This window comes from Penicillium robsamsonii (assembly GCF_028829455.1).
Source record: "Penicillium robsamsonii strain IBT 29466 chromosome Unknown utg000003l_segment0_segment0, whole genome shotgun sequence".
Classification (NCBI taxonomy): Eukaryota; Fungi; Ascomycota; class Eurotiomycetes; order Eurotiales; family Aspergillaceae; genus Penicillium; species Penicillium robsamsonii.
This window is the reverse complement of record NW_026643221.1, coordinates 4,983,625-5,005,537: the sequence shown is the minus strand read 5'-3', so window position 1 is coordinate 5,005,537 and position 21,913 is coordinate 4,983,625. Positions and strand designations below refer to the sequence as shown.

General features: G+C 46.7%; 9 protein-coding genes across 9 annotated transcripts; 3 read left to right on the top strand and 6 right to left on the bottom strand.

The window, feature by feature from the left end:
* Positions 1 to 1,665: 1,665 nt before the first annotated feature.
* On the bottom strand, positions 1,666 to 3,534 carry N7447_006657 (uncharacterized protein; the record flags this gene model as incomplete). The annotated part of the gene is made up of 8 exons (XM_057230919.1): positions 1,666 to 1,992; positions 2,059 to 2,143; positions 2,204 to 2,373; positions 2,432 to 2,938; positions 3,006 to 3,087; positions 3,142 to 3,217; positions 3,268 to 3,400; positions 3,490 to 3,534. 8 exons carry the CDS (start codon positions 3,532 to 3,534, stop codon positions 1,666 to 1,668), a joined length of 1,425 nt encoding a protein of 474 aa, XP_057086009.1.
* Positions 3,535 to 4,239: 705 nt separating this feature from the next.
* N7447_006656 (tRNA-ribosyltransferase family protein) lies at positions 4,240 to 5,957 on the top strand (the record flags this gene model as incomplete). The annotated part of the gene is made up of 8 exons (XM_057230918.1): positions 4,240 to 4,386; positions 4,461 to 4,711; positions 4,772 to 4,855; positions 4,915 to 5,235; positions 5,290 to 5,347; positions 5,398 to 5,475; positions 5,526 to 5,713; positions 5,765 to 5,957. The coding sequence occupies 8 exons, from the start codon at positions 4,240 to 4,242 to the stop codon at positions 5,955 to 5,957; spliced, it is 1,320 nt and encodes a 439-aa protein (XP_057086008.1).
* A 514-nt stretch (positions 5,958 to 6,471) lies between these two features.
* N7447_006655 (thymidylate synthase) lies at positions 6,472 to 7,482 on the top strand (the record flags this gene model as incomplete). The annotated part of the gene is made up of 1 exon (XM_057230917.1): positions 6,472 to 7,482. One exon carries the CDS (start codon positions 6,472 to 6,474, stop codon positions 7,480 to 7,482), a length of 1,011 nt encoding a protein of 336 aa, XP_057086007.1.
* A 275-nt stretch (positions 7,483 to 7,757) lies between these two features.
* N7447_006654 (AN1-type zinc finger protein) lies at positions 7,758 to 8,720 on the bottom strand (the record flags this gene model as incomplete). The annotated part of the gene is made up of 1 exon (XM_057230916.1): positions 7,758 to 8,720. One exon carries the CDS (start codon positions 8,718 to 8,720, stop codon positions 7,758 to 7,760), a length of 963 nt encoding a protein of 320 aa, XP_057086006.1.
* A 2,632-nt stretch (positions 8,721 to 11,352) lies between these two features.
* Positions 11,353 to 12,350, top strand: N7447_006653 (uncharacterized protein; the record flags this gene model as incomplete). The annotated part of the gene is made up of 2 exons (XM_057230915.1): positions 11,353 to 11,495; positions 11,549 to 12,350. The coding sequence occupies 2 exons, from the start codon at positions 11,353 to 11,355 to the stop codon at positions 12,348 to 12,350; spliced, it is 945 nt and encodes a 314-aa protein (XP_057086005.1).
* A 2,178-nt stretch (positions 12,351 to 14,528) lies between these two features.
* On the bottom strand, positions 14,529 to 15,470 carry N7447_006652 (uncharacterized protein; the record flags this gene model as incomplete). The annotated part of the gene is made up of 1 exon (XM_057230914.1): positions 14,529 to 15,470. One exon carries the CDS (start codon positions 15,468 to 15,470, stop codon positions 14,529 to 14,531), a length of 942 nt encoding a protein of 313 aa, XP_057086004.1.
* A 516-nt stretch (positions 15,471 to 15,986) lies between these two features.
* On the bottom strand, positions 15,987 to 16,754 carry N7447_006651 (Ada DNA repair metal-binding; the record flags this gene model as incomplete). Its single annotated transcript, XM_057230913.1, has 1 exon — positions 15,987 to 16,754. The coding sequence occupies one exon, from the start codon at positions 16,752 to 16,754 to the stop codon at positions 15,987 to 15,989; it is 768 nt and encodes a 255-aa protein (XP_057086003.1).
* Positions 16,755 to 17,928: 1,174 nt separating this feature from the next.
* Positions 17,929 to 19,431, bottom strand: N7447_006650 (uncharacterized protein; the record flags this gene model as incomplete). The annotated part of the gene is made up of 2 exons (XM_057230912.1): positions 17,929 to 18,911; positions 19,002 to 19,431. The coding sequence occupies 2 exons, from the start codon at positions 19,429 to 19,431 to the stop codon at positions 17,929 to 17,931; spliced, it is 1,413 nt and encodes a 470-aa protein (XP_057086002.1).
* Positions 19,432 to 20,441: 1,010 nt separating this feature from the next.
* On the bottom strand, positions 20,442 to 21,604 carry N7447_006649 (Oxoglutarate/iron-dependent dioxygenase; the record flags this gene model as incomplete). Its single annotated transcript, XM_057230911.1, has 3 exons — positions 20,442 to 21,173; positions 21,236 to 21,388; positions 21,443 to 21,604. 3 exons carry the CDS (start codon positions 21,602 to 21,604, stop codon positions 20,442 to 20,444), a joined length of 1,047 nt encoding a protein of 348 aa, XP_057086001.1.
* Positions 21,605 to 21,913: the final 309 nt, after the last annotated feature.

The following is a 21,913-nucleotide window of genomic DNA, read 5'->3' as shown; positions in this document are numbered from 1 at the left end:
GGACACGGAACTGGACTGGGGGTATCTATTACGTTGGTATCATATATGGATGGTACTGGACTTGGGATTGTAATGGTCGGGGTTTGGTTTCTATCAAATTGTTCTCTTTTGTTTCTTATTATACGATTACAGAATATCTATTGACAGGGATTTTACGATTGGATCCTGCCTTTTTCTTGATTTTTTTTTTTTTTTTACTAATGACGGGTATACTAATGGAGATGGTCCATGACCACCGGCTGGAGCAGACTCAGACCTTATAAAAGGGCGTCGTACATGTTACCCTCGTTTGAGGTACTGTTGATCTTGGCGGGTTCTTGCCGCATTGGCCCTCCCGTCCGAAATTACACATCCGCGGGTAGCACAGCGTTGGCCATGTGTCTAGCCAAACATTAATTTCCGATGCATAGCGGCCGAGTTGGGCAGCATTCCAAATGACCAACGTTGTATCTTGGTGAGATAAATCATATACGTATTTAAAAAAATTTATTAATATCTGGTATAACGAAGCATTTCTATTTCTACAAAAGTACGTTGTAGACTCGACGTTGGATATTTGGTCGGTTCCAAGGTTACTTTTTAGTGAACCATGGAACGCTGAACTTTATTAACTAGCAACTTTAATTGTCTATTTTGACCAACTCATTGCTGAACTTTGTATGGACTCGACTATAGTATCTAAGGATAGGCCTTCTCAGTAACTATGGCTAGCAATATGCTCGGTATTTAGCCGCCTAGAATTGCACAGTATACAAACCCTCGCCCTGAAGAGTGATCGCCAAGACTCTTGCTTAATATGGTGCTTTTCCGACGCAAATCAAATATCGATCCGTTATACAAAGTATATCGTACAATACAGGCCGCTCTCATGATATTCAGCCATGCTCAGGAAGTGGCTATATTTATCGACGTTATTCGACAACAAGGGAAAATTAAACTGCCTAAGACGCAGCATCTCTTACCAGGCAGAATCCAAAGACTTGGTGTTGGAATACTACATATATTTATATAATCAATCATTCCATCGCCGTAGCCAACCCAGCCACGATCTACCTCAAGCCAGACATTTCCACCTCTAAAGTATCCAGGCAATCCAAAACAGCATAAAATGCCCCCCTGCCTCATTCCAAATAGATCGCGTCCACCCGAATATCACCATATGCTTTGGCTCATCGCGCAGAGAGGGATATGACTCCCCACTCCCGCGGCGCGCATGCTATGGCCATGACACCTACGGCCAGTACACATACAACGGGGACCACGAAGCATAAAAGGAAAATTAAGCGTCGCGCACACCAAAGCACTGTCACTGCTGCAATTATAGCCACAGGAGCGAGTGGAGATGAAGATGATCTGGAATATGATTTGAATTGTAAATTTAGACAAGGGGACAGTAGAGACTCAGCCGATATGTACAATACAGTTTCAACCTTGCACTTTATCTTCTGCGTTAGATAGCAGAGCTGAGCTATAATGTTGCTGTATGTACTCTGTACTCTGCAAAAATTATGAAAAATTCATATATCTCCATTAAAAATTAATTAGTTCGGCGATCTAATATGACTCAGATACATGTAGTCCCAACTTCGTATACGACTGTGCACACCCTGCAGATCGTAAACCGAGTGCCATCAACTTTCTCCACAATTCCCCAACCCTATCAATCTAATATGCGAAAGACTTTCCATCTCTTGCCCCGTCTCCGTGGCGATTGCGCCACCCGTAGTAGAGCCTCAATAGAATGCAGCCGGCTGCCACAAAGAAAAGCAATGCTGCATTTGTCCAATGGCCGGTTGGGTAGCCAATCTTTGCTTCGTCACTTTTGTAGATCCAGACGCCGACGATCTGGCCTGGAGCGCCAAACGATATGTTGAGCGCGATTGCGAGTCCTGCACCGGCCGTTGAGCTGATATTGGAGGATAGCCAGCCTAGTAGAGGTGGGATACAGGCAAAGGCGCCGCTGGCTGCTACGATGAGGCATCCGTAGCGGCTCTGGTGTTTGGGTTAGCTCATTGGCTTGGTGCGCACCTGGCCAGGTGGGATGATTGGCTGACTTACTAGATATGCACTAGCGGGAAGAACTGCGGACGCGAGGAAGCCAATTGCCCCGATGAAAGAGAATATGGCGGAATGAAGACCACGGCTAAAAATTCATGACTTCGGGTTAGTGATTGGGTATGCTTCAGAATAGAAGACAATTTACCTGTTGAAGTAGTCCGCAGACCAGGCCACAGCTATAGTCACAACATAGGCTACCGCGTACGGAGGCACGGTCATCAGTTGAGCGTGGAGATCAGAGTATCCCAGACCAGCAGTAATGGCAGGTGTGAAAAGAGAAAGGCTAGAAAATGGCGTCGAGATGCCGAAGTAGACCTTTTGACCGATGAGCTTTCAGAAATCGAGAAGGGAAAAAAGGGCAGCAAAACCATACCGCATAATGAGCATACAATCTCCAATCCGTCAGGGTAGCCTTAGCATCCTCCCAAGACATAGCATGGTCAGAACCCTTAGATCCTTCCAAACTCAGCCTCTGCGCAGCAAGCTCCTTCTCCTCAGCAGTAAGCCAACTGGCAGTCTCTGGGTAATCTGGCAGCAAGAACCAGACCAGAACAGCAGACGCGCACGATGGGGCCCCCTCAATGATAAACAGCCATCTCCAAGCAGAAAGGCCATGAGTGCCATTCATATGGCCCACACCAAAGGCAATGGCACCACCAAATGCTCCAGCAAGTGTTGCCGAGGCAAGAATCAGAGCTACGCGGATCGATCGTTCGGAGTTGCGGTACCAGAACGTAAGGTAGTATACGAAGCCGGGGAAGAGGCCAGCTTCCATTACGCCGAGAAGGAAACGGAGTCCTGTTACTTGCGCGTAGTTGTGAACTCCACCAAGACCCATTGTTGTTGCGCCCCAGGAGATCATGAGGAAGGCAATCCAGCGCTAGTGTTTGTTAATGGATTTGTAATGATTAGGAATGGATGATGGGTTTGGATTGATTTAGACGTACACTTGGGCGGAGCTTCTTCAGGAAGTAGTTTGACGGGACTTCGAACAGTGCATATGCGATCAAGAATACCATGAGTGCAATCCTTTCGTATGTCAGCGCTTTGGATTCTCATGTTTAATTAATATTTGCGACTCACGTGAACTGATATGAAGTCATATTAGTCTCAGAAAGGAGATCATTGTGAGTATCTGCATTCAAAATTTTGGCATTGCCTAGATATTTTAGCTTCAATTCTGTCCGACTTTGGGGGCCGAAGACATACCGATATTAGAGCGATCGAGATAACAAAGCAAGTAAATTGCAGCGCACAAGGGAATGATGCGTAGGTCTTGTTTCCAGACTAAGGCCTTTTCGCGTGCGTTGAGAGCATCGTCGACCACATCTGGGCTGGTAAGCTGCGCTACTGTCAGTCATCTTAAGCTCGAACACCATAACACCAACACCAACGTCAGGTTCTATAGCAAAGGGAAAAGGGAAAAGATACCTCTGAGCCTTGTTCAACATCGTGCATGTATTTTTCAGTTGCCATATTGCCAAGATCTTTCCCAAACACACAGAAGAGGTGTGCCAGGAAAATAAAATCGGAGAAGACCGCAATATTCTTTTTTTTTTTTCGCTTTCTTTTTTTTTTCCCCCTGTGTGATTTAGCTTCCCCGGGCTTTTGTCCCCCGCACTAGGGCGACTCGGCATTCTTCCGACGCTTTACCGACGCTGGAGTATTGGGGGCACATATTTTCAGGACTTGAACTAGAGTTTGAAATGTTAGTTTTTTTGGTCTAAACGGACGCTTCGTACATATTTAGGTGGTATTTCTCTTGTTTCCCCTGAATTGCGGTTTCCCAGGATCGAGATCTCAGGGACAACTGGGGCCGATTCCAAAAGGAGTCGTGACAAGGAGTATCCGTAGTTAGAAGCAAGGCTATTATGAGTAATTCAATTCTTGGATAATATTTTCCGTAAGTAGTTTGTAGGTTATGGGTTAGGTTATGTATGGTTGTCCGGTAGCAACGAGGTTCATTAGTGGAAATATTGAGCCTCAAGCGGAATATATGTCCAACCTTGAAATCCTATGTAGAGCATTGAAGGACTTTATGTATACAAACAAGTCCAAAAGACATCCAAATTATATATTTTGCGTAGAGAAAAAGTAAAACCATGATGCAAACCAGACAAACAGCTTATCAGATAAAAGTGTTCCTGATCGCATCGCAAACACTTAAATCACCCCCTCCCCATGCTATGCCATCGTCTGCTAGCCAGGCATCCTGCTAGAACATCGTATTCGACTCTATTCATATCAATCGCAAATATGTCAACCGCCGCTCCTGCACGCAAATCTATGCCCTCCGCATTAACCTTTGATCGTCACGCCAAATGCTCGGTATGTCCTTGTGGCATGATAGCCACTTAAACCCCACTTTGACATATATCTGATGCGTGCTATGGTACATATAGACAACCAAGGCGCGTGCGAGTACCCTCCACTTGCCCCATGGCTCAGTGCCTCTGCCGATCTTCATGCCTGTCGCGACACAGGCGTCTCTTAAGGGCCTAACATACGATCAGCTGCGAGAGACGGGATGTATGCTGTGCTTGAATAATACATATCACTTAGGCCTGAAGCCCGGTCAGGCAGTACTAGATGCAGTTGGTGGAGCGCATAAGTTACAAGGCTGGGATCGCAATCTCTTGACCGATAGTGGGGGGTGAGACACCACCTTTGCAGAATTGATAGTATGTTACTAACCGGATATGTTGTCACTTAGTTTCCAGATGGTGTCGCTTCTTCAGTTGGCGACTGTCACAGAGGAAGGAGTGCGATTCCTTAGCCCGCACGATGGCTCGCCAATGTAGGTGGCTTCGCTGTGTACTGTGTAGCTGAGCAGCCGAAAAACTAACTTTTTACCAGGTTACTGACTCCTGAACACTCCATTTCTCTCCAAAATTCTATCGGATCTGATATTATCATGCAATTAGACGATGTAATTGCAACCACTTCGCCAGATCATGCTCGCATCAAGGAAGCTATGGACCGCTCTGTACGGTGGTTAGACCGGTGCATTGAGGAGCATAAATATCCCGAGCGACAAAATCTCTTCTGTATCATCCAGGGTGGTCTGGATCTCGAATTGCGAAAACAATGCTGTGAAGAGATGGTAGCGCGAGATACCCCGGGAATTGCCATCGGAGGTCTATCTGGTGGAGAGGCGAAGGAGGAGTTCTGCAAAGTGTATGTGGCTCTACTTTCACCAAAAAGGAGATCGGATGAACTGACCAGACAAAGAGTTGATACATGCACTGATATTCTCCCGGAACATAAACCCAGATACGTTATGGGCGTGGTATGTCTGACTGAATTGGTTCTTCGGCCTTGGCTAATCACAAAAAATAGGGATACCCCGAGGATATTGTTGTAGCAGTGGCTCTCGGTGCAGATATGTTTGACTGTGTTTGGCCAACGCGGACAGCGGTAAGACTCACCAAGCCCTCCGGTTTGGTTCTGGCACTAACACCAACTAGCGCTTTGGCGATGCCATCGTCTCCTCTGGGACGTTGAAACTAAGCCATAAATCGTTCGCCGATGACTTCCGTCCAGTTGAGGAGGGCTGTACCTGCACTTGCTGTCGTCCAACTGACCAAGGTGGTCTCGGGCTTACGCGAGCATACATGCACCACATCACAGCCAAGGAGACCGTCGGGGCTCATCTGTAAGTGTGGATTGACCACAATATCTTGTTTCGGTTCTAATATTTCCACAGTTTGACCATCCATAATGTTCATTATATGTTGACCATGATGGGCAAAATCCGACAGGCCATTATTGATGACAAATACCCGGCTTTCCTCCGCAAGTTCTTCTCCGACATCTATGGAGGCGATAAATCGAAGTACCCCGAGTGGGCGGTAGGTGCTCTGCGGGGAGTTGGAGTGGACTTGCTTGCAGATTCATGACGGCTTGATCACTGATTTTAACCAGACAGCAAGTGTCTTGAAAAAAGACATAACGAGAAATTCATTTCACGCCATAGAAAGCGTGTGCATCCATTCCAGCGGTGTTAGGTTGACTGAATATAGAGCGCATACTATCAGATATTTACCGAAAATAAGATATGAGTTCCCTATTCCTGAACTATTATTGTTCTTGTAGCAATATGTATGCTAGAAGGTCCGAATTATCTATAATAGTTTGTTAAAATTTTATATATGGGCTTCTAAAGAGTTATGTATGTCAGTACCAATGTTGATACCTATAATAGCGAACTAAAAGTTGATTGGATAATTTCTTGGATAAGTTGATTAGAGCACTATAAAATACGAAATGATCACGTGATCACGTGTCGCGTCGACGCGATCCACCGATCCCCAAGATTCTCTCCATTATCCACTTGGCACTTTAAGTGTCTCTCTACTGTCAAATCTCAGCAGAAAGCCTGATACTCTATCTCTCACTAATTCAAGCTGCACCATGACTCAAGATCAAGTTGCTGCAGCCCCCGCGGCATCCTCGCCGCCACACGACCCCTCGCATGAAGAGCACCAATACCTCAACTTGATACGCACAATCCTCTCCGAAGGCGAGCACAGACCCGACCGCACTGGCACTGGCACGCAATCAGTTTTTGCACCACCCCAATTACGCTTCTCTCTCTCGAAGCCGAACCCAGAAGGCGGCGCGCCAATCCCCGTCTTGCCCCTCCTCACCACGAAGCGAGTCTTCCTACGCGCCGTGCTCGCCGAACTACTCTGGTTCATTTCTGGATGCACCTCCTCACTCCCACTCTCCGAGGCTGGCATTAAGATCTGGGACGGAAATGGAAGCCGCGAGTTCCTGGACAAGTCCGGACTCGGCCACCGCGAAGAAGGCGATCTAGGGCCCGTGTACGGATTCCAGTGGCGACACTTTGGCGCCGAGTACGTCGATGCCAAGGCGGATTACACCGGCCAGGGTGTCGACCAGCTCAAAGATGTTGTGCACAAGCTCATTCACAACCCCTTCGATCGCCGCATCATCATGAGCGCGTGGAACCCCGCCGATCTGAAAAAGATGGCCCTACCGCCGTGCCATATGTTCGCCCAGTTTTACGTCTCATTCCCACCTGGCATGAAGCTCGATGAAAAGACTGGCCGTCCATCGGAGAAGGGTACCCTGTCCTGCGTGCTTTACCAGCGCTCTTGTGATATGGGTCTTGGTGTACCCTTCAATATCGCGTCATATGCCCTCCTCACTCATATCCTCGCACACGCTGCGGACCTTCATCCCGGAACTCTCATTCACACCATGGGTGATGCCCACGTCTATCTTGATCACATCGATGCGCTTAATGAGCAGCTTGTTCGGGAACCAACGGAGTTCCCTGAGCTGCGCATTAAGCGTGATGACCGGGGCAGCGCGGTCATTGATGGCTGGAAGGAGGATGAGTTTGAGGTCATTGGATATAAGCCTCACAAGATCATCAAAATGAAGATGAGTGTTTGATTTATATAGATTCCTGGTTTATGGTTTGCGTGCACTGTCCGAGTTACTATGTTTGTATGATACCAATTATTCTATGGTGTATACCACAGGCCTATACATATTTTAAAATTAAAAATAGCAATGCATTCAAACTCCGAGTCTACATGTATAGAAAATCAACTCGCGCATGTTGAAGCAAAACATGCTTCCAGGTGTATCAGGCTGTGTATATGCTTCGAAAAGCAAAAAGCAAAAATCAACAATATAAGATCGGAAAGAGTATGCAAATAAATGCATCATGCGCTCTCAAGAACAGCCCCAGCGCCGCGTAACAACACAATCGTATCACCTTGCTTTACCTTCCCAGCCCCAATAGTCTCCGAGAACTCAAGGAAATCCCCAGACTCAACATGGAAGATCCGCAACCTCGAATCCTCCCCATCAACCCGATTGTTCAAGTTCTGAACCCGCAACTTCTTCGCTGCATCATCAAGCACACGGCCAACCTTCCACCTCGAATCGAAAAAGAAATCACCAGCCGGCGGCTTCGCAGCCTGTGTCTCCGCCGTACCAACAGCATGCAAATACAGCCTCTTATCCACAGGAACAGAAGCATCTCCCTTCGCCGATCGCTTGAGGCCATTAACGGCAACCGCACGGGCAGCCGGACTATTCGGTTTAGGCTTCATCTTCGGGAGAGTTGGCAGCAGGGTCCCCTTGGCAGCGGCTTGCTGTTTATCGCGGCCCCAGGTGCGCACGCGCGCAAACATGGACTTGATTGTATCATTTGATGAAGCGGCATTTTGCTGGCGCGCGCCCAGCGGGGTAATCTTGGCGCATTCGTGCTCCTCGCGGAGACGGTGTTTCAGGCAGTACTGGTGGTTGCACTGGGGGCAACGCACGGCGGGGTCTTTGAGAGTGTTGATGAGGGTTTTGCACTGGGTGTGGGCGCATTGGTCGGTGTTGTAGATAGATGGTTTTTCGGGGGCGGTGCGGTTTTCACGATTGGTGTTTGTTCCGTTGCGGCGGCGGGCCCATTCGCCTTCGCGAGGACACTCATGCGCGGTTTCGGTCCGGTGGTCTAGACAGTATGTGCTGTGGCAGGATTCGCAGCGGAAGGGGAGGAAATCTAGTTGGCCGCAGTACTCGTATTGGCAGTGCCGGCCTAGGGATTCCAGGTCTGTGTCGGCCATTTGCGTGAAGGTTTCGTTTGGGTCGCTGGAGGGGCCGCGCCCTTTGGATACGGTTATAGGGGGCATGATTGTATTCGGTCTTTGGACTTGGAGGTACGTAGGAACCGAAGGGAATGCACGCGAGATAAGCTAGAGATCTGAGTATGTGATCTTGATAGAACGCGCTGGCACAATCGCCATGTGACTAATGTGGAGAAGGTTCTGGGCTTATCTAAATGCGGAGTTAGCGTTCGGAGTTAGGCCATCTATGGAAATGCTTCATGGTCACATTCATGGTTCTACTGCAGATTTGGGAAAACCACTAGTATGAATAAGAACGTGACAACCTCGGAAGAGATATTATGGATATGACACTTCAACGACACTAACATACTGAGAACTCAACTGATAAACTCCATCTTTCCCCTGAATACAAATTCATCACAACAATCGTAGACTAGTACCATCGGAAGAAAACCTTAGATGAATTTCCTAGTTTATAATCGGTCTGTGTGTATATCAAAGTTGCCATGTGGACATATCATTTGAAATCTCCGCTCCCAACAGTTGCTAAATTCCTATAGACGCCATGAAATGTTACTAACTATACCCTCAAGGCTAATTTTCATTGACTACATACAATCACGGTGATCGTGAGAAATATGGTTTAATTCAATTATGAAAAGGATTTATGCCATTTTTGACTTAGGATAATTCACTGTTCAATCGGTGGTCATTGATTAAACCGAGCTTGCGCCGAGAACATCGCCAATTTATGATATACTGAGTGGAATTCCCTCCCGTTGCCTAAACGATCACAAGAAAATAGGTAAGCGCCAATTTAGTGACCTATATGTTTAATAGATACCGACTCATCGCTGGGCGAATATAAAGCTGTCGTGACGAAGATTGCAATACGGCGTTGCAGTCTTCTGTGCCATATTTCCAGGCGTCAAGGATCTTTGTGCTTTATCACAAGTACTACACATACAAATAAGGGGGCGGGCTTTCGAAATCTGCTGTTGCAGACAGTTTCTTGAACTGGTCATGATGCCGCAAAAAGCAAGGATAATTCAATTGCATATGCTATATCAAGGCGAGAATCAAAGTATAGTAAATGGAATCAGCGTCACTTGAGAATCTGTCAGAACATCACAGCAAAGGGGGGTTTCCTGCTTTGACTTGAGTTTTAAACCGAGGTCGCCTGATAGTCTAGTTTAGATCTGTGTCGAGTTGATCCTATGTAATGTCTTCAATTTTGATACCACTTCGAAAGTGCTCAGTAGGCTGACTCCACACGCGCTTCACGGCGTGGTTGGTATGATATACCAGCGTATAGCTCAAACATCTTCACGCAGGAACACGACCGATGGTAGAACAAAAAGTCCAACAGCAAGGGGTTGTTTCCCAGCTCCTATGTTAGGTATACAGCGTATATTGTAGCGGAAATTGGCTGAGTATGAGTCAGAAATGCACTTGCAGTGACACATCATACCAAACCCCGCGGTGTCGGTACTCTTAAAGTGGAACTGTTGCAGAATCATTATTGGGTCCACCTACTGGTGTATTGGTGCCCAGTGATAACCACACAGAAATGACACTGGAAATTGATCTTTAATGCCCAAATCTCGCCTTGTAGATCGATAATCTCTGGTATATCATACTACTCGTGGGTATGATATGAGCAACATGGAATGTGACGCTTATAGTCAATCATAACACCATATAGTGAAAGAGCCCAACGCATAAGTGGAAATGTACGGTCATGCATAGCACCCGGGATTCTTATCTATGGCTATCATGTCCGCCTATTGGAAAAACATGGATGAAGCTTTTGTCGGGGTATTGTTAAGCCTTCATGCAGTTGTCTCCTGCTTTGTCTACATTTTTGTGTTGTAATTAGGTATTTCTTTTCAGTACAGCACATAGAAATCGAGTCATTCCCGCTTGCTTTCATCTTCTACCCCCCCCCCCCCCCCCCCCTCCCCTCTCCCCCTCTGTAATCAGGTACTCGTAGTGGACCTGTACTAGTGAGGGACAGGCCGGGATGCAGATCGAAATCCTGTCTCTTGTGCCTGATTTTTAAGGCGAATAATAACCCCCGCAGAAGCGAAAGAGAAAAGAAAAACCTCTTCAGATATCAGAGAAATGAGATCGGAGGAATGCGGGGATGAGCCATACATCAGTCCATTTTGGGTAATCGTACGCGTTGTCCATCCGATGCTTACAGAGTCCTCTATACCAAAATGTTAGACTTCTAGAATATCCCTGAGTTAAGGTCGGGGCAACTGCACCAATCACCGGCCCGTATGCAGCACCGGCCGCCGGCCCGGTTGGCCCTGTGATTGGCTCGCTTGGCCGAAGTATCTTTTTTGGGCCAGCGATCTATAAATGTCGATGTTGCTTAATTTCTCGATAAGATGTTCCAAGGTTGGCATTACATTATAGAATACCTGATATATCTACGGGGGTTCTTCTCACTCTCTTCCACTCTCTTCTCTCTTCTTTCATCTCCCCAACCCTAACTCAGTATTGTTCCACAGTAAGTTGTCTCATAATTCAAATGCCCCGCGTTAGATTTGTTTGATCTAACACGATTAGATTACAGCTTACCGAACTTTGCCCGGTCCTGTCTCTACACGAACCCAACAGATTGTCGAACAGTCAACAGATGATGGTAGCATTGTCTGCTTGAACCATACAAAGTACACGATAAGCCATGACGCAGAAAGTCCAAGAGCAGGCTATGCCATTCGGTATCCAGCACACCAAAACCCGGATGGCGGAACTGTTGGCGGCCGATGTACTCATTGCTGCAGGTTCAGCAACATTGATAACGCCAGCGGTGATGATCTTTGACAGGTAAGTCGAGTTGAACTCTATCTTATCAACATATATTGACCAATATCACCCAGACTCGTCGTTGAGAAATCCTTCTACAACCAACCTCTCTTCCCAGCATTCCGCAGACACCTCTGGTTCTCCCTTACACAACCTGCAACTTTCTTAACGTCACGACCCAGTCTGCTCGTCTGGTCCCTTTACACTGCAACCTTCGCCACAGCCAATGCCTCAGAGACTATCCTGAGCAAGTGGTACCCGAAGATCGACCATGCCATTGCAGGCATGACCACATTCGCTTCAACATTCATAGTTAACTCCTCCGTGGGCATCTGGAAGGACGTGAAATTCGCCCAACTATTCGGCCATGGCAACACCTCCATGGCACCCACAAACAATACAGCCACACCAGGCTCAACTCCAACTACCGCCTCCACCTCCAACACAACTGCATCCCCTAAAACGGCCCGCTCGATCGGCCGCACCCGCATTCCAGTAGCAACATACTCAGCCTTTCTCGTCCGGGACGCGCTCACAATCTTTGGCTCCTTCAGCCTTCCGGCCATGGTCTCAACATCGATCCCAGACTCCATCGCCTCACAAGAATACCTCAAGATTCTGATTGCGCAGCTCGCGATCCCAGCTTCCATCCAACTCGTCAGTACGCCCATCCACCTGCTCGGTCTGGATCTATACAACCGGCCACAGGTTATGCCGACCAAAGACCGAATCAGCCGTGTCAGTCGCGACTGGATCGGCGCGTCACTGCTGCGCATGTGCCGCATTATCCCCGCTTTCGGAATTGGCGGGTTCGTCAATACAGAGGGCCGGCTTTACTTGCATGATCAGCTTGATGATCGACGGAAAGGGTCTTGAGGTTTCTCTAGGCTTAAATTATAAATATAAATATATACGAATACGGATTCATAGAAGACAAATATACCCTTTCTTTTTTTTTTTTTTTTTCTTTCACTTTTTCCAAATGTTCAACGGTCTTGTGTGTGCCTTATAATCGGTCTCCCCACTCCCGATATAACCGGGCCGGGTGTAGGCGGTTCACCTCGGGATCGACAGAGGGCACAACGTGAATTTTGGACCTTTTTGATTACGTTTTTTTTGCTTCGGGATTTTCTCGCTTGGGGTTTGGCGATGACGCTATGGAAACTGGGATGTTAATATCGGACTATTCTATAGGGATATTACCGCTTTGGAGTCGGATGGTGGTGCCGATGTCGGTTGAAAGTATACCGCTGGTTTGACTAGCCTAACATGACGCGTTCTGAAAAGGGGCGTGAAATTCAAGTTGATATAGCAGATATTTATCTAGACCGAAATACCATACATATCATTTAAGGCAGCATAGAAAGGCACATGAGCAAATGCATAAATCTAATTCCTTGAGCTCATTACACGACAGTTGGATCTCTAGCATTCATGAACTACTTGTTGCATGATTGTAGAAACAAGGACTCTTATCTTCCCCCACCCTGTAACCATATAATTCAGTTGGTACCGGTGATAACTCTTGTAGAATGTGAAGGTGCGAAACCTACAAGCAGACCAACGCTTCGCTGCCAATTGAGTATAGCGATGATCCTTGCTAGCATGGTTCTCACCCTGAAACACAGCGACCTCATTGGAAAGATGCTCTGTTGCAACCCCAAAAGCCTTGTCTAGGGCATCTATGTATCCCACGTTGGTCAGAAACCTCGCGGTGGGTTTGAGAGAAACATAACCTAGAGATCTGCTGTGAAAGCAATAGGTTTTTTGGAAAGTCTGTAGTTGCATTAAGAAGCGGTCTATAGAGGCGGTAGAGACTATGTATGCCTGAGAGCAAACGGAAGAGACTGCCTGATCTACCTCTCAGCAGAGACTATGTCAGATATTATATTTAAGCCCAGCAATAGACAAGAGATATGTAATTTTGTACATAACAAACAAAAGCTTAATCTTGGAATATGACATGTCAACTTCTTAAAATGAGACGTATGTACGTACTCGGAAGTAAAAACATAATCATAGTTTCTATGTTTGAAATGAGCCAGAGACGAGGACCAAAATACTAGATATGGGCCTCCAATCGTTCAACAAATGCACCTTGACAATTAGACTCCGGAACTTGATTCGTCCTATCGGCGATCTAGTAGATATCAGGCTCCTAAAATTCATTATGTTTTGTAGAGCTTTTCACTGCAGATGGCACGTTACACGCGCAAAACCTAGTAAGACATCTCTATAAACACGAAAGCCATCACTTCGTGTAACAAACTGGAAAGTGTCAAAAGCCTAAATTCATCATACGCCTTTATTTAGCTAACATCGCCATTGGCTATATTTGTCTATACTCACCCAAGCAATGTCCAAGAGAGGTACTTGATTGCCCGCAAAATAAGATCTCTTCCATGGCCATTAGCTCATTTGCCGTGCTTTCCTGTCTTACGCTATGTCCCGAGGCGGCAAATTTCTAGGTCAACTTATTATGAATCTATACGGTGCACAAACTACCTACACCCATACAGAAGGACGAATTGGTTTTGTATATGCCAGAATGTAATCCCCCGCACATCTACACTCAGTAGTGGGGTTTCCGAGTCGGAGAAATTGGTATCAGAAGGCTCGTCATGTTTCAAAAGTAGCCTCAGAGCGATGAAAGTATGCCGCTCCGATATGTCTATCTCTATCGGATGAACATAAATACTATTTTGCCCCAAGTTTGCTCGGTTCCAACATGTTCGAAAGCACATTTGCTTTCCATGCGGCCAATTTGTTCGCTTTCGGCCATTCGGACGGATGACTCAATGTTGGGGGCATTGTGGGTGGTTATCCCATGGTTGATTGCCGATCTGAATCAGCCTGAGCGGCGGAGTCAAATCTTGAGTAACAGGCGCGAAGCGAATGCTGGCCGGTGCGTGGCTGTCGGAGATGGATGAGTGGGATCACTTCAGGTGGGTGATCAGCTCACGCACAGCAGATGATATCGCAATACTGGATGGATCAAGTTGGCCATCTGGCTTGATGTAGAAGTCTGATGTAGAAGTAGCAACGCAGCCAGGCTCATCGCATGTCGGCGTCCATGGCCTCAGTTCCAGAGACGCGGCCTTTGGATCCCGAGTTGGTAGCCAAAGAGTCTGCATGGCTGAAATCATGCAGGGCATGGCTCGGGTCAACGAAAGACGGGTACTGCCCGCCGGCAGTATTGAAAGATGACGATCTCCACATGTGCTGGTGGGCGATGTTGACCAGCTTGCCGAGGACTGCAATCTCGAGTTTCAGCTTGATGCTGTACAGCGTGGCCTTGAGGGTCGTCTGGTAGATATAGTAGTTCCTAAACTCGATAATCATCAAGGCGATATCCATCAGGATACAAGACACGTTGACGGCGAGCAGCTGCAAGATCGTCTTGCGACTAACATGGTCCTGATTTAAGCGCAGCATGCGATTCGTCTCCCACATGTACAACCCAGAGATGATAACTTCCTGCACACAGAATCCTGTCAACTGTAGCTTCTCCATGACATCGTACCCCGAAATCGAGGCTTTTGTACTGGAAAAGTTTGCCGCGTAGGTGAGCACGGTTGTGGGCACGTGCAGGAGGAAAATATTTGTGATGATCATGGTTTTCACCATGCGCAGAACGCGCATATTCTGGATCACCAGATGGAGGCGCGAATACAGCACAAATGATTGGCCGGTTACCATCGTCCACCAGCCGATCGTTAACAGCGTGACGGGCACCCAAGTTGCGGACGTGAGATCGAAGAATTTGAGTAGGTAGCCGATCGAATATGGTAAGATTCCAACGCTGGCTATCAGCATGCTCCAGAAATAGGGACCTTCATAGCGTTTGAAGGTTAGAAAGATGAGCACGACTAGCTCAATGACGTTGTACCATGCGACACCGATAAATGTTGCGATCGTGATACGGACCCCAATGCTGTTGCCAGTGTAGCTACCGGTGATCCAGTTCCCTGGGCTGGAGTCGCTGAGTGAGGTCATATCCTCATTGGGAGGATCTGATATAGGAAGAAGAGAACACACGGACGTGCGTTTTTTTTTATGGGCGCGGGGTTCCCTAATTTATTTAGCTGGTTTTCTTGGCCCCAAGGGGTGCCAAGTGGGCCAAGTAGTAAATAGTTTTCGGATTTATTTAAAGATCAACAATCGTCTATGTAGGATATCCACTTTTCCTCGATGCTAGGGGTTACGAAATAGATGAAATACATGAGATAGATGAGATAGATGAGATAGATGAAATTTGTCTACTTTTATAGCCTTAGAATGTACTCCGTACGGAGATTTGTATCTTCAAGGGGTATGGTCACGTGCAGAGTGGCTTGGTGCTTATTAGATGCTTGTTGGATGCTTGGATCTTCCCATAAATTCAATAGTCATGTCACTCGTTATCATAAAAAGTACCGTGAACTGACTATCAAGAACATCTTGAAGAAAGAGAATGGTTCTCGTATCCCGGAAAGCAAATAGTAAAGATCATGTACCCAAACATCAACCATGTTATGTATCCCACCTGTATACGCCATTATTCAAAGGGTCTGAGTTCAAGCCATCATTTAAGGTGCCTTCATTAAAGCCTTCTTGAGTGAAGCCCCCAGTCCAGAACCACTCGTCGAAATCAAAGTTCAAGTCTAGAGCCTCTGCGATATCTCCAACTTGCTGCTCTGCCAACTCGTCCTTTGGACTCTCGACAGGTGGTATGGGGCTCCCTGCTGTTGTTGCTGGCGTCAAGAGTCCCGTCGCGTCACCCCTACCAGATCCAACTGTGCTGGAAGATTGAACTGAGCTTTCTGTCTTGCCCTCGTTTACCTCTCTCTCAAATTCTATCATGTAGGCCCCTAGCGTAAGCCCCATCGTCCTCTTAAACACACGGCAGAGATAACTCGGCGTTACACCGACCTCTTGCGCTAACTCCTTCAAGCCTCGCTTCACTATCAGATCCTGGTCATCCTGCTTGGTCCGTAAAAGAGCTAGAACCCTTGTGACAACCTCCTCCCCATCTCCAACGAAGCTCGCATTATCTGGCTGACATCTCTTGCACGGCCGAAGGCCATCGCGTCGCGCTTGGTCTTCTGTGTCGTAAAACACAACATTGGCTCTTCGAGCAAGGCGTGCAGGGCAGGTAGGGCGGCAGTAGATCTTGGTAGATATGACACCGTAGAGAAATGAGGAGTGTGAGGCAGGGGTGCGGTGTGTGAGGGCGCGCCAACGAGCGTGGGAACTTTGGAATTGATCGGAGCTGATCGGCCTCGAGGATTGTGTTTGCATGTTGAGGGTTATTGATGTTATTGGACAGGGGTGTACCCCTAGAAATACTCAAATTCTCTGGTTCATCGAGAAATGCGGAGGTGGCGTACCACATTTGGCATGGAGATTCACCGCCCGCAAATAGACCTGTATATTCCCTGAAGTCATCGAATATGTAGCCCTGTAATGTAGCTGACACTTATCATTATTAGTGATTTGATTCTAACTATTGAACTGGACCCAGGTATATGCATATATGCGTATATGGGAGTATGGACTAGTATTGAGGGAAGGATGTTGATCGACCCCATGTACGTTGTACAGATATGGATAAAAATTCGCAATTGCAATATGGATAGACATAATTAAATATCATCAATCTCTCGCAATTAAACTGTGTAGATACAGTGCAAACTGATTCCTATACATGCAAGAGACGGTCTTGTTGCGGCTTAAGTTTCTTAAACCTCGAGCAGTCGTCCATATCAGTGGCAGAAAATGGGAAGTTGTCATATTGGTTTATTTTCGGTTTTTTTTGTTTTCATACTCTGAATTATAGGAACATACCAAGGAGAAGTCAATCTGCTCGATTTCGAGATTGACCTGCGGTTTGTATCTACAAAGATCAACAACAAAATTTAAGGTATCCAACTGTAGGAAGCTCTGGACCAAAACGCTATACCTAATCTGGCTGTGGTGCTATTACCCACGGGTACCTTACATAATGATTAACAGCACATCCTACGCAGGTACTGCCCAATATAGCTATGGTACTCCCTAAGAAGGCTTAGCGTGACGGGGGTATAGTTGCCTGTGGTAGGGATAAAAGATCTTAGCCTAAGGTTGGTGTGGGCTAGACCGGATGATAATCCATGTATGTTCTAGGGTCAAAAATATCAAATGGATAGCGGGTGGTTCGCTGTGCCCGTATGCCTCCGAAACATTCTTTGGCGTGGTTTTCTATCTTGTGTCTAGGAGAAGCTGCTATACTGACTTCACTTATATTTCTATTTAAAGATGTTTATGGATGAATACTGAAAAGACAGGGCATACTAGTACATCGGTATGCTCAATTAAAGCAGGCCCGTGTGCTGCATCAAAATACTCCATGGCCTAGTATATGAGTGTATAGCTTAGTCTATAGTACATTGCTGCAAGTCTTTTGTGGTCTTTGAAACGTCAAAAACCTAGTATTCTACCACCTTACCCTCCAGTCCGTCCCTTTCACTTTGATCCTGACCCATAGGAAAGCTAAAAACGCACCCACATAGCTGAGCCCAGCAAAAAGAGCCACTCCCCAATACTTCTCCTTTCCTGTAGCTTCCACCGCATCGAGAAGACCCCCAGCGATTGGGATACTTGCCAGTACCCCGAAAGATACCACCGTGAAGCAGCTTGCGTAATAACGTCCATATTCCTGGGTTTCGCAGAGCTGACCTAGGCATATTGGTGTCAAGCTAACATTTGAACCGCTGCAGAAACCGAATAGTAGTATAAAGACTACCAAGAGTGCGTAGGAATCCAGGTTTGGTGCGAGAATATCTGGTAACCAGAACCCTAGAACCGATACTGTGCAGAAGAACAACGAGACAATCATGGTATTATATCTGCCAAATCGATCCGCCATGTCGCCCGCCACGTATCGGCCAACGCACGAAGCGGCATTGAGAATCGCAAGAAGCTGATATGCAAATGCCGACGATCCCGCCAGTGCATCCTCGTCGGGTAGTTGCTGTCGATCGATATAGTAACGCGGTATGTATGTAATCGGGATGAAGTACGCCAAATCTGTCAAAAGGACTCCAGCGGTTGTGAGTGCCATGGCTCCTGTTCCATCCAAGAAGATATTATAATCCGGCAATGTATCTCGCCAAGTTGTTTCCGCTCCTTTGCGGGGAGGGATTCTGCTTCGACAAAATGCCACGCTGATAGCGCAAAGTACAAGCAGCACAAATCCGAGGATCCGGATTGACCATCCCCAGCCAACTTGAGGGAGGAGTGATTGTATCATCAGGGGGAAAAGAACCCCACCAAAGCCACCTCCTATGAATGCTATACCACTAGCAAGGCCGCGACGCTCCATGAACCAATGAGCGACACAACCCATAGATGGGGTCAGGAGGAGGGATGAGCCGATACCGGTCATGATGGAGAATGACAAGAAGATCTGGTAGTATTCTAAATTGGTGTTAGCAAGGGAACGTCAGTATCGGCAGAGTGTATAAACATGAACGATTGCATGCGGTATATTAAGAGAACCGATCTTACCTGTAGAGACACTGAGGGTGAAAATGCCAATCAGCGTGCAAATAGTCCCCGCAATCATCAGCGCACGCGGGCCCATTGCATCAAAGGTCGGTCCAATTTGTACTCCACAGACCCAGTTTACGAAGGCGTAGACTGAGAATATCCAACCAAGGGTAGATGATGAAGCTTCCGGTAATATCACTTTGGATATCACGACTTCGAACACACCGGATGTGTTGTAGATACCCAGCGATGAGGTTAGGCCGCACCACGCTCCCAATACCACCATCCAGGCATCGCGGCCACCCTCGGGGTAAGTGACCTCGATTTTGAGAGGTGCTAGGTCGGGTGTTGTGGGGAGATACGGCGAGGATTTTTCGACATCGGAATGAGAAGAGTACTCGTTGCTAGTGAGCGTCTCCTTTTTATGCGACGCGTCCAAAGCATCCATCGTGGATGAACTGCATTTGGACCTTGGCGATATCGTCTCGGGGTGTTTCATTTTTCCCGTCTTTGAATCATCTGTAGAGACGAAGGGGAGAAGGCGATTGTTTGATATTCCAGTGGATTCGAGATGCTTGGAAGTTTTATAGATGGGCTTCTTTTAAGATTGCCACGGGGTATGACGACAGAGACCATGAACAAGAATTTGATTGAAGAGGACGTTAAGAAACAAAGAAAGCATGATATTATACCTTGCCAGTATGTCCTGAATATATCCAATCAGCAGTAAGGAATAAAATTGTATCCATAGTGGCCAATAAGAGAGAAATGCTGGGAGGTGTACTCAAAATAGCCAATTATCAGTCTGTCTCGAGTAAAGTACAGGAACAGGTACTCAATCTCTCTGAAAACGGCGAGATCAAGTTAATTCTAAAGGCGATTTTCATGCGAAATCCACGCCGCTTTGTGGAAAATACACAGCAGGATAAAGTCTCTAGTGCTCTTCGATTCTTAAGTTCTTGGATCAGTCTTTGTGCTTCCTTGAACAAGTGATTACCCATGAATTGGCTCATTAGATCTTCTAAATCAATGTGTTCTCAAATTGACCAATCAGCAGTGAGTAACCCAAGCTATGAACTCATAGTGGCCAATCAGAGCTAATTAGTGGTTATATAAGGTACTCAAATTAACCAATCACCGGTAGTACCAGCAAGATAGAGTGGGTACATATAGCATATACATTCCAAGGTTTATCTCGAACATACTATAGACCGTTGACACGAAGGATTTATGAGTAAATTTTTATTCATTAACAAAAGCATAGCTTTAAACACAATCTGTAATCTGGTCTGAAATTCATTCTGAAAATTACATTTTCTCGCAAACGCTGAGACTGACTTGTCGTAGAAAGATAACATTCTCACGCATTTCCAATTCGTGCGTGTTGTCCATGCCAGTTGGGCTTCCCTCATGCTACTGGCTGCCCTGGCTGGCTCGCATGTCCAAAATGCAAGTCAATTACGCCTGTAGCCTGATAGCCTTAGACGTCTCAATGAAGCGATCAAAATTGCGGGCATGTTCTTCCTCTTCCACATTGTACACAATGCTATTTTTCCATCTTTGAAACTCAAAGGCCGTGATTTCGGGATACTTTGCCGACTCCTTGGTGACAAATTTGGGCAGTGGGCCAACCGAGGTATTGCGCTCAGCCTTGAAGAGATAGGCCATTGACATTCGGGGTGGAATCACCAAGCCGCACTCCCCCTTCATCGATTCGGGAGTCATAACCTGATGGATACCACCGGTGATCTTTCCGTTAGTCCAACGTGTCAACGTGTCGCCAACATTAACGATCATTTCCATCGTATCAGTCGGTGGGAGGGGAACAAAAGTTTTAGTGGTCCGGTCTTCGATCTCCAGACCACCGGTGCTGTCTTGGAACAGCAACGTGATAGGACCAAAATCGGTATGTGGTGCAATTCGGCTTGTACCGCCGGACTTCATCTCGTCGACTGGAATTGTGGGATAGTGAGTGAGTCGGAGATCTGTGGCGCTAGGAATGCAGCGTGCAACCAAAGACCCATCATCAATGCCCCAAGCAACCTCGAGAGCCCCCATGAGCGTTAGGCAAACGCTATCGCACTTGCGATAAAACTCTTCCATGAAGTCTTGGAAGCCTGCTAGCTCAGGCTCCTGGGGCCATTTGTTTGGGTACTCTGTGTCGTATTCGGGGCCTTGGTCGAAATGTTCCTGCATTATCATGGTCAGTCACGATCTTGAGCACTTTGAAACTGATGTCTTCTATTGCGAACCTTTGAATCCTTCATGATTCTAACCTGTGCATCATGGTGAAGCTTTCCAACCTCCTCAACCCTCCACGGTGTGTAACCACGCATAGGCCTAGGGCCTGTTTCGTTTGGGGTGCTGTTCTTTACATCCAATGGCCGATCAAAAAACTTGTGGCCCTGGAAATAGTTAGTTGCCGTAACAATCACGAGATACAATGAAAGGCGCGTCACCCAGTTGAACAATTCGGTAAGCTCTCGTGTGTTGAATGCATGAGCTTTGAGCTTGGCAAATCCAGTTCTTTCAAAGCTATCTAGCAGATTATGAGAGAATGTCTCGCGCTGCTCCTTGGTGCCTGAGATGAAATGGTTGTAGTTGAGGGTTGGGACGGCCATGGTGAAGTATTGTAATAAGATATATCTTTGTGTGTTGTTGGTGGTGGATGTTTTGAAAGTAAAATCTTGATGCTTTGTGACAATCCGGGCATTTCTCGAGGCTTTATATATCAATACTGACAGGCATTGTGTTTGTGTTGATTGCACCCGTTGCCTAGATTCGGATTCTTCAAAAGCCTAGTTACAAGTGTGGCAATAGATCCCGTTCTGCATATTCTGCAAGTCAATACGGCTGCCCATGGTGACCTGCTGCATTGACCTCCCATAAGTAAATGTTTTACAGGGTTGTAAACAAGTCGTTAGTGAAGA